The 15,474-nt window shown below is 40.8% G+C and overlaps 1 protein-coding gene across 8 annotated transcripts in view; it reads right to left on the minus strand.

The window, feature by feature from the left end:
* PDE1C (phosphodiesterase 1C) overlaps positions 1-15,474 on the minus strand; it is a 315,435-nt gene that overhangs the window by 10,116 nt on the left and 289,845 nt on the right. For 5 of the 8 annotated variants that reach the window (XM_054189653.1, XM_054189658.1, XM_054189654.1 and 2 more), the window contains one exon: positions 1,669-8,831. In XM_054189653.1, coding sequence (XP_054045628.1) covers positions 8,818-8,831 — 14 coding nt within the window. In that variant the 3' untranslated portion in view covers positions 1,669-8,817. Of the gene's footprint in view, position 1; positions 68-1,668; positions 8,832-15,474 lie in introns of those variants that run through there. The other 3 variants (XM_054189656.1, XM_054189657.1, XM_054189660.1) reach the window with 2 other exon arrangements.

Here is a 15,474-nt window from a genome sequence, read left to right on the forward strand (position 1 = left end):
CCTGGCAATGTAAGGTGGTTTGCTGAGGAACCTGAGCCTGGGAAGGCAGCTGAACGTCGCGCTGGACCTTTAAAAAGAAAGAGCAGTTTCAGCAGAGATGGATGAACGGTAGTCCCACCAGCCATGAAAACGCTTTTTGTAGTGCTGCCACCACTATGAGGTGTTTGTTGTCTTCTTTCTGCCATTTCTTATCCATGGTTTTAGATAAGGCTAACTGGGAAGGTAGCCTCACTTCTGGGGACATTTCCACCTAAAGGAGTCAATCTTTTTATCACTTACCAGATTTGGGTGGAGATATCCAAGTCATTGATTCTGGAAGTTTCACGTTCTTAAGTTTTGGAGCTATGGACTGTTGCCAGCTCTCAGACAGCTTTCCCTTCAGCCACCTCCATGTCCTCACAGAAGTGGCAATTGACAGTTTTATTGCCTGGCACGGCTCTGAAGGCAGTTACACCGCACTTACCTTGCTTCTGCGGCGGTTCAGCCAGTCGCCGGCTTCACTTTGGGAACCACCAGTTGGTAATGGCTCCAGACATTTCTGTCACTGGCTACACGCACCAGAGAAAGCACTCTGATACTGTATTTGCAAGCGGAGTCATCCATATCGTTAGATGCCTTTTCCAAACCATCCTTTCTCCCTTCTTGCTTATGTGGCGGTCAGTGTTTTTGATTTGAAGATCACAGTCGACTACATCAACACTCTCAATATCTAACAGAAATTGTCAGCTTGGCTTCATCTCTACTTGCACTGGACTGGAGGTACATGCAGACTCAAACCAAGCCCGTAAGCTATAAGAATACAAGCAGGTACAGTGGCGAGCACGTTGCATGTTCTTCAGGAAATCAATACCAGCAAACCGCCCAGAGAGGAAAGGAGTGAATCAAAACTGGAATTTCAGGCAAAAGGGAATGCCCAAAGCTTTTCACGCTTGTTTTGAACATGCTTGAACTTTACATCCACCTTAGAGAGAATGGCTTCATGCCTGCCACTCTTTGTCATGATTTTTTTTCCTTTTTTAAAGAAAAGATCAAAGAGAAAACCAGCAGCGGTACGGGAAAGTTCTGGTCACTACTTGTGTGGTGTGTGATGACTACCGCAGAGGCACTGCCCGAGCCTACCTGCGGAATAAGATACTTTGTAGAAGGAGCTATGTAGAGATGTAGCCGAAATGCTGTGAAAGGAGGTCTATAAGCAATAGTGGAGAACAGGCCACCAGCCCTGTGGGATCGATGCTCATGTTCTGAGTGGCACAGGAAAAAAAAAAAAAAATCACACGAGCAAGTGTTTCAGCGGGCATGAGTGTGGTGTGCTGTTGTTGGCTTAGATGCTCCTATGGGCTGTGATTTCAGTCAAAAGAGAAAAGGGGAAAGGTGAAGTTGACATCTCTAATCCCCAAACAGGTAGAGGTTTACCTCGGGGTTCTTAAATAAGCTATTTGAAACCTCTACCTTGATTTCCCAGTCTTTAGGAATTTGGTAATGCCATTCACTCCTCCTCACAGGGGCAAGTGGTGAGCAACAACTACTGTCCAAGCAATGTTCCCACCACAATTAAAAATAAAAAGTTGATTATTACTAGGACTCTACAGGGAGCTGGACGCTGGAAAGCAAATGGCAAGTGCCACGCCTGGATCGGATGTAGGAAGCACCAGAACAAAATGAACCTTTCTACAACTTTAATTCAAATGGAGCGGAGAACTCATTGTTTTTATTTGGTAATAGGATGAACATACATGGACTCAGTTACAGAAAAACTGGAATGTTGAAAAATGTTTTATACATTTAGAGACCACAAGCCTCTTCTTTCAAATAAGGAGCTAACAATAAATACATATTGTTTAAAATTATTCTCAGAACAGTTGAGAATACTTGGCATTACATGGCATCATTCATTTTGGTTTTGAATTTTTTTCCCCTTATGAGTCTTAACAAACCACATAGGTTTGTTTTTTTTTTCATTACCCTACCCACCCAGAACAGGAGCAAACTTGCATTGAGTTTTGCTTTCAGCATGGATTTTAACTTGTTTTCTGTCCCCTGGTGCAAAATAGCGTAACAACCTGCCTCTTTCTTCCTTCAAAAATATTAAAGAACAGGTGTCTCTTGTTTATTTTACTTCAGTTCAAGAAAGACATCTCCACTATCAGTTCTGCTAATATAAACACACTCTAAAGTTTAACTTCGTACATAGAAATCCCTGCAGAATGCCAGCTGAGAAAAGGTTATTTTACAAGACCAGGATCCTTGAATTTGGTTAATTTCCCCTTATCCTTCCTACCAATAGATTTAATGTTTCTTAACTTTATTTAGGACCTGTCACTGTAGAGTTAACCACAAGAGCAGTGAAATCTACTGCCCCAGATAAGCCACAATGTCCACCCTTCCTCCCTGCTGAAGGCAGCCAGCGCACTAAGGTACGACTTTGACTGAAATGCCTACAAGTAGCATCATCAGAATGAAGCGAGAGATACAGTTTTATTTATAAAACATATTGTGGTGGAAGCAGCTCCTACCACAGCAGAGGAAGACAGCACCACCCTGATGCACTGGCTTTACACAGACCGCCCTGCGTGTAGTTAGTGGTACGTGTTTCGGTTACTTCATCGTTAGCCCCAGACACTGCGGTGGGACCAGCAGGACTTTGCACGCAACTTCCTTTGATTTCAGTGCAACTAAAAGAGTGATCAGGCCCTAGGTGTTATTTAGCTCCAAGCTGATGTTGCAAATGCAATGGCTTTTGTCTATCAGGGAAGAAAGGCGGGGAGAAAAGGGAAGGGAAATATTCCTGTGAGAATCTGGGCCTGTAGACAACCAGAAGACCTGGTAAAAACCCAACCAGAACCCTGCAATAAAAATAGCAAATATTTAAAAAAATTGCATATAAAAGTGTATAAAAATATTATCCAAGCAAGAAGAAAAGGAATATGCTCACTCTGTCATTCTACTGCTAGGTTTTATCACTAGAAAACCCCAATGGCCATAAGTAATTTTGTTTGATAGATGCACTCCTACGACCACCAGCAGAGACAACGGGATTACGTATATTCCTCCTACCACTGGATAGCTTCTAAAACCAGGGTGTTATGAGTACACAGCAGTCAATACGTATGCATTTGGAAGAAATTGAAAAAATACAAAATGCCAAGAGCGTGCTGTGAGGCTTGTGAGTGAGTGCTGTCGTGCGCTTAGGTATGAGGATAAATAAATTCGCCAAAACTGAGCTTCAGGTTCTCAGCCAGCTTGCCTGGAAGCACCTCCATTTTCTTCTACCTGGTGGTCAAGTCACCAGAGCAGGGAGAGCGGATGCCTCAAAGACAGACATGTGTCCTGGTCCCGCCTGGTACAGATCAGACCCCTCTTTGCTTGCTGGGGATCAAAAGGGACATTGCAGCAACAGGAAAGTAGTTTCAGCAAGTGGAAAGGCATGGCCAGTGTTTCATTTTTACAGAAAATAATAGCATTGGCAGTGGTCACCCGCCACTGTTCCTGCTTTGATCACAGTAGTCAGACGGGGAAAGGGTTGTCTGGGATCGCAGAACTTGTCTGCCTGTGGAAGCAGGGGGAACGCCACATTAGGATGCACACCTGACACTAAACCAAGACTGGAAGAGACCTGCTCATGCTGTGGGTAACACAAGTGGGAAAAACCACTTTGGAGGGAGATGAATTTACGCCTTAAAACGTGAAAGCATGGGGTTTTTTCCCCTCCTTTCTACCTGGCCAGCACTGATGCCTGCTTGCCACAGGGCTCCTTCTCGTCCTCAGCCAGCATGTTCCTGCTTTTGAGTGCTGATGTCCAGACACCGCGCCAGCACAGCTCTGAGATCAGCACCAGTGCAACACATGCGAAAGCACAGGATCGCTCTGTTGTTTTTAATTATTGGGTGAGGTGATGGATGGAAAAAAGACTAAGAGAAATGACTTGATTATGCTGTCATTTGCTGAGTATAAATGGATAACATATGGTATAGATCATCAGAGGATGATGAGTTTCATTATTACAAAATAAAATGCAAGGAAAAGGAACCAATAATATTTAAGACCATCTCACAAATTCCTGGAGATAGACTAGTTTATTCCAGTTGAAGCAAAAAAAGTACTGTCCTTGTCAGGTTCCACCATCTCTGATTGGAATAGATTATCGTGCTTTTTAATTAAAAGCCATGTTTGGGACCCACTGTAGAACTTGCAAGGACTAAGAGTGGAAGCATTTGCCTTTAGCTAGGTGAGCTCAGGGACCTTCGGATTACAAAGCAGCCCAGCACTACCAGCTATCTAGTTTGCAGTATTTTTGCTTCCAGACTGAACCTGTAAAACACTGTAAGTACATATGCAAACATTTGCATATTCAAAGGGCAGTTTGCAAAAACACCACCATATACCATTCTTCTCTGGCAGAACCAACTACATTTTGGAAAGTTCCTCACCAACCACAAAATTTATGCTCGAAAAAAGAAACATCGAGAAAAAGGAATGTGCCCCCCTCGTTCACCCATCAGGAACCAGGCTCTGAAATTCCAGATTCATTCTGATGCTAAACGTCCTATTGTATTACTACTACTGTGTTTACACCAGCTGGAGCTATACAAAAGGCTGCACCTTTAGATAAGCATCAGTCTGCCTAGATTGTCTACTCTGAAATAGGTTTTCGGTCTAAAATTGCAAAATTTCTTTTTTTAATCTACGACCTGTTTTATCATCAGCAACAAAAAAAAAAAAAATTGTTGGTTTCTCGCATCTATCTTTTTTCTCAAACACGGAAAACATTAGTGACATCCATCATCTTTTTATAATTAAACATAGAAATCTGATCATATAACTTTGAAAATAAAATGTGTACTTTGTAAAGAAAGCTGGTGGTTGACTTAAGCATTTTGAGAGGGGGCATCACAGGTTTTACATTTAAAAAAATTAATTTAAAAATAAACAAATCCCTTCTTTCATAGGTGTGAACACTTCTTGCATTTTGTCACAGAAACGCGCAGTTCAAATCACTGCTTGAGCGCAGCCCAGAGAACTGTCACCCTTTGAGCCATTTAAAGAATGGACAGGATAAAAACATATTGCTTGCTTTTCTTTTTTTTCTTTTTTTTTTTTTAAAATTATAGTGTGTCCAGGAGTTCAAGTACTACATCACCACGAGTCAAAGGTCTGCTAATTCCCTGAACACCAGTCCCAGCTAAAGGAAAAAACGCTGACAGGGATACTTGCGATGGTATCCCTCCCTGTTTGAAGGGGTAAAGCACCTGGATTTTCCCCCTCAAGTTACACAACAGTTTCTGGGAAGCAGAAGACACCTGGTGCTCTTCCAGCAAGGCAGAGCTGTCTGAGAGCACCGGCAATCCCTGTGCAGAGGAGGAAGAGCACCGTCTTCATCACACGGCTTCCCAGCCTGTGCCGCCCTCCGTAAGAAGCACTCTGGCACCAGAAGAACCCTTTGTGCCCGCTGGTGGGCGCTCCCAAATAGTTCTGTAGAATTTCAGCATGAGGCCAACAGTATGGGCCCTATATTTGCAGAATTTCTGGCTTATTCATTGCTTGTATAGTCTTACTGAGGATGGAAAAGGCAGGCATCTGAAAAGATAATTTCTATAGATCTGGGGAAAGTTAGGTAAGGATTTAATAGCAGAAATCCTTTCTTGCTATAAATATAGGCCATTAGTTGATGAACACCTAATCCTTTTCCGCTTTGTGTGTGTGTGTGTGTGTGTGTGCGTGTGTGTATCCTTTCATGGAATAAAATAAGAGAAAGCAGTTCTGTAATTATTTTTTTTTTAAGTTTTTATTATTTTTTTTACACAATTGCACAGTGGCTGATCTCTAGTTTAACTGGGAGTTGTCTAAACATACCATTCCTTGGCTCACAATGCACTAGCACAATGCCGCAGAGTGTTCCAGGGAGGTGGCGGGGAGGAGCAGGGGAATGTAGGTGTGATCCTGGGAGGGGACCCCACGATAGATGCTTTCATCTAGCCTAGTCTCTTTGTAGGATTTTGATTTCTAGATTTCACTTTCTCTTTATATATTTCCAAGCTAATAGATTTCATGGGGATTTTTTTTTACATGACAACAAAAATTACCAAAAAACGCTAATAATCCTGTAGCTCATTCAAATGATTTTAAAAGAGCAGGAGAATGTCAGAGCTAGCTCTGACTGTCTGTACGTTGGAAAACATTTTGCTGCATACCTGTGTGCTGAGATCAGTAACTTTGACTACGGCATCTCTTCTAGAATGGCAGCTCTGATCTGCAGTCCCCAAGAGACGGCAAATCCACCACTTCCCATATTCGCTCCTGCTGGTGTTGAATAACCCTAACAATCGAGGAAAAACATTTTCCAGTCTGATTTCACACCTTTGTGCCAGTGCATGAGAAACAAGAACTGACCAGCCATGAATTAAGCACTCTGGCTTTGTGTCTGAAAGAAGTCACTCCCAGAAAGAAAGGAAATACATATCAGAAGCAGATGAAGAAAAAGATTTAGGTTTTTTAATTATTATTATTATTATTATTCTACTGTGCATAACCTAAGGCATCTTTAGTCACTGTACATTAGGTAAGGGTAACTTAAAAAATATTGATTAAATCATCCTGCACCTCTGACCAAACACTCAGTGAGGGTATGCCCCCCCTGACTTCAGGGAGAGGAATGACTAAGCAGGGACTGAGTCACCGCTGCGGTACTTAGTTCTGCATTATTGATATTTCATTGATGTGCCTTCAAAGAGCCTGGTCAGGGCTGGAAGTCATACTCTTATTGTGGCTGAATGCTAAAGGAGAGGGGGAAAAGGGAGGTGGGAAAGTGCTACGTGGCGACACAGCCCTCTGCCTGTCACAAGACGTGGAGTGTGCTCAGCACTGGCTGCAGGGCCACTGTCCTCCCAGCACCCCGCTTTCTTCAGAAAATCTATCCCAGAGCTACCATTGAACCAGGAGCTCCAAAATGGGAACACTACGTGCTCTTCTCTTTATTTTATTTAAATGAGCTGGTTCAGTGAAGCCAACTGTGAGTTCTAAGAAATGCAAGAGTTATTTTTGTACTTCTTCCTTCTGAAAACATGTGATCGAAGTGCAACCTTTTCACAGCATGAACCTAATCTAACTCTCTGACTTTGAACAAACTCAAACTCTGGTGTCCAAAAAAAGAACTCAAAATGTCTCAAGCCTCAATAATCAAAATCCCAGATACAAACACTCCTGAGTGAGAAGGTATTCACGTTTAAATATGGATTTAGGCTGAGCTCACTGCTGTGATTTTTGCTAGTGTCATGGGAAGCTCGTCCCTGTACATGCACAGTTTAAGCAGGAACAGAGACCCAAGCTCTAATATAGGCTGGTGGTAAAGTCCTGTGCTTTTGAACATGAAAAGGAAACACTGAAGATTTAGCTTCCCAAGCCAATGTTTTGCATGTTCTCTATATAGCAGAGCCGTGACAGCAGTCTGATTCTTTGTAAAATACATATGACTAACACAGCAAGACCTCAACCTGAACGAAAAGGACTTAGGCGAAAAACAGCTGTGTGTGTATACACGTGTCTTGATTTCCACACAGACAGGTAAAATCACTTACAACTAACTGAATCCCTACCAAGAGCCCAAGCCAGAAAAGCACTTACATACATGTTTGACGTTTCTCATGCAAAGATACCTTCCTGAATCAAGGCCTGAGCGAGTTAGTTTTATAACATTTCTTCTTTAAAATGGGCCAAAATGATGGCTGCTTTCCATGTGTCTAACTCCACTGGATGAGACAGTTTTATCCACCGACTCCAGCAGTGTATTTAGGACACGCTTCTCCATTTTGGTTTTGTCTGTCCATACTTCTCCAGCAACGCTTTTCCTTTTCTTTGGCCTGTCCATTCAGTCAGTGATGAAAGAAAGACCACACCGAGATGAAAGTAAGAATTGATCCGTGTGATTCCCTGCTGCCCTTCTTCTCTTAGACCTTCAAGTCAGATAAAGAGCGGTTACTAGTAGCCCACAGAACAAATGTGGGAAACAGCTCATTATCTGTAATCTCAAGTTAAGGCAGGCACGTCAAGCAGCACGTCAGTGCATGCTCTCAGAGTCTGACAACAAAATTTGTCCCAAGGGAATATCACTTCCATTGATTATTTCTCTCCTATTACTAACTGCAAAACCAGAAGAAAATCAAGGGTTGAGTGAGTCTGCCCGCTGTTTAGAAACAAAAACATTTTACTATCATTGCACCATCTGGGAAAGACATCAAATCCTAACAAATGGTCAAATGACTCTACAAATTCAACATCCTTATTAATAAAATCTTTTACAGCGAAGGTAAAACTCATGTCAAATTCTCTCTACCAGCAATTGGAAAAGGTCCTCAGGGAAAAGAAAAAAAGTGAAGTATTATCAAGTTTTCTTTTTTTTCTTTTTTTTTTTTTTTATATTCTTTTGTATCATCCTAATGTTGGTTTCACAAGCTGAGGCATAGCAAAGGGCAATACCGGTGTTTGAAGATGAGTCTCATCTATTTGCTTGACCTGTCCAGAAAAATGGAACCGTTTGCATCAGGAAATCACCACTTGTTTTTTTTAACAAAAAACTTCCCAAAACAACAAAAAATGCACACATACACGAACAAACAAACAAAAATAAAACTGACCCAAAAAACCAAGGCCCCCACCCTAGAACCCAGAGTCATTAGCTGTGAAGTAGCCAGTGGGAGGAGGAGTGTTTTGAAAGTTGTTTAATGCCTTCCCCAGAAACTGGTCTTTGCGGAAGGAGGAGAACAGGAATGAAGAAGCTCAGCTAAAATGATGAAAGAAATTTGCAGTCTCTTTTTTAATATATTTTTACTCTTCCGTATCTGGAAAAAAAAGAAAAAGAAAAAGAAAAGCGTCAAATGCTGCCCTTCTCCCCTTTGTCCAAGGAGCAGGTAACCTGGGAAAGAAAAGAAGGGTATCAGTTTAGACAGCCTCATTTCCTCCAAGCAGTGCAGCTTTGCTTAACTCTTGAAGGGCTGCAAGGTGAGACGCACCACAGCAACTTATTGGCTTCTTATTGGCTCGACTGGAAATATCATTCTGTCCTACACAAAGTGAAATCCATTGCTCTCTGACTCATACAGTGGGAATTCAACCTTTGGCATCAATGGGATCATGTAACAGAATGCAGCATGCTTAGATCAAGAGATCCCATTAGGATTCTTTGCGGTAGGGCTCTCTGGTCACCCTTACTACTAGCTCTTTCAGTAGCTTTCTGCTCATGAAAGCAACAATGTTGTACATGCGGTTTGAGGTGAAGAAAAGAAAATGCTCCAAACACAAAAGAGCACTACCTTTTAAAAAGCCCTTTCTCCCAAAGAGCTTACAATGAAACACACAGCCTTATGTATGGATAGGTGCCTGAGATCTAACAAAATATGTGCATTTTACAATCTGCTTGACTCCTCTGACAAATATTTATAATCCCTTGGCTTCAACATTAGGCCATATTTGACTAATGTTATCCTGAACATACAAACACAACTGTTTTCTATGTAGTTATACCACAAATGAATCTTGAGTATGAACAGATCTCCTTGAAGAAGAAATGTAGACAAGAAACCTTTTTCTTTATTTCTAGTGAAAGAGGACAGTCTAATGAAAAAGGACACTCTATCCAACTCGCCTCATACCCTCCTCAAGAAATCTTCTGGAAAAGCTTCAAACAGGAACGTGAATACTTTATATTGGGCATCCCAATCAGTTATCTGAATACGCCTGGCACTCTGCTTAGCTACTGTTATTCTGACGGTGCTTATGTCTGCAGAGTTTGAAAGTGCATTTGAAATTGTCTCTCAACGAAGGAGATGATGCAGCTCAAAGAGAGATGAATTTATCTGTAAGGCTGGGCATGCCTCAGAAGATGTGATTACATCAGAATCTCTTTGGGTCCTTTGAGAAAACCAGTTTCTTTTGCCTTCAATAATATATTGCCTTTTTTTTTTTTTTTTTAAGTAGTATTTGGGCAAAGGGAAAAAAGGACTGGCAAACCAAAGATCTAAGGCTTTGCTGCTGGGTTGCATTGTCTCTGATGAATGTATAGCAGTGGCTGCACAGATCTGTTAGTGTGTTGGCATAATTTTCTTCTACTGTGTAATAAGCAGGGGGACTTTTCCTTTCAGGACAGTCCCCTGTAAGTTGCTACAATATCTTGCTCCCTCGTGCAATTCTAAGACACTGTTGCAAAGAATTAGGCTTTCAGCATTTCACTGTATTGATTTAGACTGAATTGTCACATTCCCAGGACTACCAACAGTATAATCTACAACAGGCAATAGTAACAGCCATAACAATAGTACTACAGTTCCTTGATGTCTCCCATCTAAAAAGTTCAGTCTGATTTACTGTCATCAACAGGATCGTAACAATCCTGTGAAATGTATCATTAGCCACATTTTACAGGGAAAAGACTGACCCAGAAGGAAAGGTAATCATTTGGGACACGGGGACTAAAAGACTTCTTCGAGCAGTAATTATCTTTTAAATGATTTGCTGAATCACACCAGGAACCTGAAACAGAGCTTGAAATACTACCCAACATACCCTCGCCTTCCTATGCCATCCATATTCACAAGACTTTGAACCCCTCTCATCCCCACTAATGAAACATGGAAAATGCAATGTTTTTTCCAGACTCTAGAAGTTCCCCACGGAGAACTGAGTCATATATTGCTTTTTGCTTCTGTTAGACACATCATCAGCTCCAGTGAGAACATTCCAGTACAGCATTTGCTTTAAATTGTTTTTCTACTTGGTGGAGCAGATGTGTTGGTTTCCTAGCTGAATTTCCCTTTGGATACAATATAGCTTCCCTACAACTACCTTAACCTTGAACGTGATTCAGCCCCTTTCTCATTTCAGCACAATAGATCCAGTGCAAATATTAGTACATATCAACAGAGGTAATTGAAAGAGGAAAAAGAATGAATATGCAGCACTTGGTACACAGGAAGACTTTAAGTAGTTCACTTGGCATATATGGAATTTCATTATCTGAAATAGCTTCGTCTGAATGCACGTCTCAGTCCTTCAGTGCTGCTGACGAGTTTTATATTGTTTGTCAAGGTTGAGTACTGACCCTCACCTTGGATCACCAATACAAACACCAGTGACTTCTACAGCTCTTCATGTGATACCAGCACCCACTGTGAGGAGGCTACTGAGTCCATTTCTGCTATCAGCTTGTAGTTTATAGCAAGGCATTTTTAACTTGTGCTCACTGGACTATGAATGTATATATTTACTATGTTATTGTACAGTCTGAGGTACTGAAGTGAAAGCACTCTGTTTTCAGAGTTCTGAATTTCAGAATTCAGAGTTTCAGAATTTCAGAATTCACACAGAATTACTCAGCGTACGACTGTATCCATACAGCAAGGAAGCTGGCTGTCAGTTTTGCACAATCAGTGATTAATCTCACACATTTGCCTCTCTTTTTGTGATAAAACAAATGTTTTGGAGTCCAAGGCCTTACAAGAACTACCCATTTTAACAGTTGGCATTTATTATGCCTGTCTAATGCAAACTTTCACAATCTGCTACCCGGTTGGAGAACGGGAACAGAGCCCCAGAGGCATTTAGACTGAGGGAAGAGTTTAGACTGACTCAAAAACTACACCTGTTCTGTGATGACTCACGCTCCTCACGAGCATACATCACAGGCGCGATGCCGGTTGTACCAGCTGGAAGTGGAGAGCTGACCTCTTCCAGCACTGCTTCTGAAGGTGGCCGGCTCTGCTGCTCCAGCCAAACCTCCGTCCATTCCCTCCATCCCTTCCTCCCAGCTGCCGAAAGCACAGCGCTACCTGGAGAGGGCTCAGGACACCTCCCCACGGCCTCCAGTGCCAGGCCAGGCTGGCAGGGCAAGACCCAGCCCTAAGGTTTTCAAATTACATTTCAAAGAAATCTCTGCTGTTTTCTCTCCTAAAAAATAAATGCTGACTGCAGAACAGTGTGATGTGGAATAAGGATTTTGTGGGCAGGGTTTTTTTCACAAACTACTTAGCTTGCTTGGCAGTCCCTGTTGATGAAAGTGTTTGTGAGGTTATTGCCTGTTTCCTCTGCTCAAATATGCATTCCTTCAGCATTATAACCATATTTAATTATGAAGGAAGCCTAAGATGGCACCACAATTACCCAGGATTACACTTGGCTTTTCTTTCTAAGCAGACAGTGGTAATCTTGCAGTTCACTTGTGAAATAGTAGCGCTTAGCATGAACAAATCTCATCATCTTAGTGTGCTGCATGAGCACTTCTACAGGATGGGAGAACTCCACCACACCACCCAATAACATTGCCCTTAAGCTACCGTTACCCCAAGATATTTTTGAGTTAGAGTTTTAATACACAGAAAAAGCAAAAGAAGAGCTCAGTTAACCATATTCATTCAGTACATCCCTTATTGAGCTTCCTATGGTGATACTTTTTCATGCTTCTAGGATGTAAATTCATACCAAAAAAAAAATCAGCATACAATTATATTAAAATTAACATTTTTGTATTTTGTATATTTTATTCTTGAAGATTTGTGGGAAAAAATGGAATCCTACAGGTTTACTAATTTCTATTAAAATCAGATTCTCTTGTCACGTCCCAAGAACCACGTATGTAACAGACTGTCAGCGTTACTTACTAACATAAACAGCAGATACCAAAAGGGTTGCACTTGAAGGAAAGTTGAATGCACAAAATTTACGCATGCTATGACTCTTTAGCCTGAAAAGGAAGAGTGGCAGGGAGAATCAAACAAAAGGTGAATGAAATTATGAGTGGCACTAAGAATGTGAATAGGGAACAATTACTCACTGTTTCTCACAGTACAAGAAGGGGGTTATCAAATGAAATTATCAAGCAGTAAATTTGAAACCCATAAAAAGATGTGATTTTTCAGATAATGCCTAAGTAAATTTTGAATTGTGTTGCCTCAGTGCCCAGTACACAAAAGAATACCAGGGCTCTAAAGATAATTAGACAAAATAATGGAAGAAAAATCCATCAGAGGCTATTCAAGTCAGAGATTTGACCTCTGCCTTAGCTCTCTGGAAGACAGAAAGGTGTAGGGGGAAGACACTGCTCTGGTTTTGTTCTTTGTTCATTAAGATCTCTGCTATGAAATGTTGTCAGGTAGGTGATAGAGAGCTAAAGGGACTTTTGGTCTGACCCAGCATGGTTGTTCAAGTGTTCCTAGGAAAGCTGACATGGTGTTTGAAAGTAGCCTCTCATATATTAAAACCCCTCACATATTAAAAGCCTAGGCTTTTCAGGATAAGACTATTCCAAACTCTGCTTTACCTCAGCACCCTGCTCCATTCAGGCACCGGGTGAAATGACAACAGAAATGACAAACTGTTGTATGGCAATTGATATCATAAAATGATTACTATTGATGCAGTGCATAATGAGGGGAAATAATAGTCTGAGTAAATGTGTCTCAGATAACACATAATCCAAAGGTAGTTATCCTTCCTACTACAAATGATGGAAGTATTTGCAGCTGGTGGGGCAGATCACTAAATCTGCCACTTTTAATTCCTTTTGTGGACTCAGCATCTTGCAGGAGTGACCCTTTAATTTTGCACGCTTATTCCTAAAAGCCTGGATATTTCTTGTCTCCCCTGAGTGCTAATGTATTCTCAGTTGTAACCTGTCCCATTGTGAAAAGCTGTGTTAATGCTACTCCTAGTGCTTAGAATAAAATGATGTAAAAAATCGCAGTGCTCAGTTCTGGACTGGATCATCAGCACTGGATGATCCTGTCTCCTATTAAGCCATCTGTAAAGCCTTTTCAAGGAAAATTAAGACTATGAAGAAATGAATTCTGCATATTTATTCTACTCTCTTGCTTCTGTTGCATCAGAGATGAATGAGGCCTAAGAAATAAAGTTCAGAAGATCAGTGAAATCAAGAAGAAATATGTGTTAATTTATCTCCATTATCTGTCTTTTTAATGGATGAGAAATTTTAAAGTGATTATTTTTGCCAAAGAAAACAGAATGTTACTTCGAAGGTGCCTGCGTCCTGTTTAAAGCAAGGGAAAACAAGAATAAAAGCTGTTGGGGAAAAGTTTTGAATACTTGTTTTGTAACCGAATTTAAATACCATCATTCTAATTTAGTAGACGACCCAAGTGCTTAACATTCATTTTGCTAGGAGGAGAAATGACATTAGCATAGAAGGTATTCTCATTTGTGAGCTTTGGCACATAATTATCCCTAAATCATTCATGACGTCAAACAATTTCTAGTCCTGTTCACACTGATGTTGAGTTTTATGTTTGCTTGACAGCTTGTATTACACTTGACCTGAGATCACATCAGTGATGGAAGAAAGAGATTAGCTTTATTTTAGTATATGTTGTTTGCTTATCAGCACACTATGGAAATACATAACAGCAGAGAAAAACACAATGAATACACTGGCAAAAGTTTGGTTACACCAAATAACATTTGACTTTCCTGAGTAAAGCATGTACGAAAGAAATTAGACACTTATTATGCAAAGCAACCTACACGAGTAAGTGTGAAAGCTTATTTTATATTTGATAATCAAACATAATTCAAAGCTCTGAACATGTTTGGGGTAAAAGCTAGATCATGGTTTTCATAAAGAGCTATTCCATCGTGGACGGAAATGAAAACCCTGGTGCTCTTCCAGGCACAAAAGGGATGAGCTGCCATAGGCAGAAGGATAATCGAAGCCAACAAAGTTTTCAAACAAATATATGAATCAGAATTTTGTAATTAGCACTGGGTAAATAACTGCTTCTTTGATTGAGTGACTAAACTGAAAAATTAGGATAATGCTTAGCTCCGGGTCAGACACAAGTAATTGCTTTCTCTCATGACAAAAACAATAGTTGGGGAGTAGGTTTTTTTGGTGGGAGAGGGGTGGAGAGGAAACGAATGACCAAGCTGAGCTTTTCATCAAACTCAAACAAAACTTTTATTTTTACTGTTTACTTGAAGCTGGTTAAAAATGTGATACATCACTTCAAACCAAAAATTCTCATTTGGATTTTTTTCAGTGCCTCTTGAGTTTTTGACAATCACTTGTTTTGAATTAGGCTGAAATTCCTAAATACTTCAGTCTGATTTACAATCACACTTTTCAACTAGTATCACTTGCTGATTTTCTTCTTCTACATTTATTATTGCCTCCAAGTCCCAGGTTTTGACATTAAGAATAGCAAAACAGTGGTTTAGAAGCAGAGAAAAGAATGAATTGCCTAGTGATGGACCAATTAATAGTAATAAGTAGTAAAGATTACATTTAGGGTCTGGGTTTCAGAAAACTAACCTGTAAATTAATTCTTTCTTCTCTTTGTCCAGCTTCTGTGGACTGAGTGGTACAGAACTGAAGTGCCTTTGCCTCTGCTCCCAGGGAGAGACCAGGCAGCAGATCCAGCACACAAAGTAAAGGGCATGAAGGTACCCACCAAGTACCCAGCTGGCAGTTTGTAGAGTACA

The sequence above is a fragment of the Rissa tridactyla genome, chromosome 2, assembly GCF_028500815.1.
Source record: "Rissa tridactyla isolate bRisTri1 chromosome 2, bRisTri1.patW.cur.20221130, whole genome shotgun sequence".
NCBI classification, from domain to species: domain Eukaryota; kingdom Metazoa; phylum Chordata; class Aves; order Charadriiformes; family Laridae; genus Rissa; species Rissa tridactyla.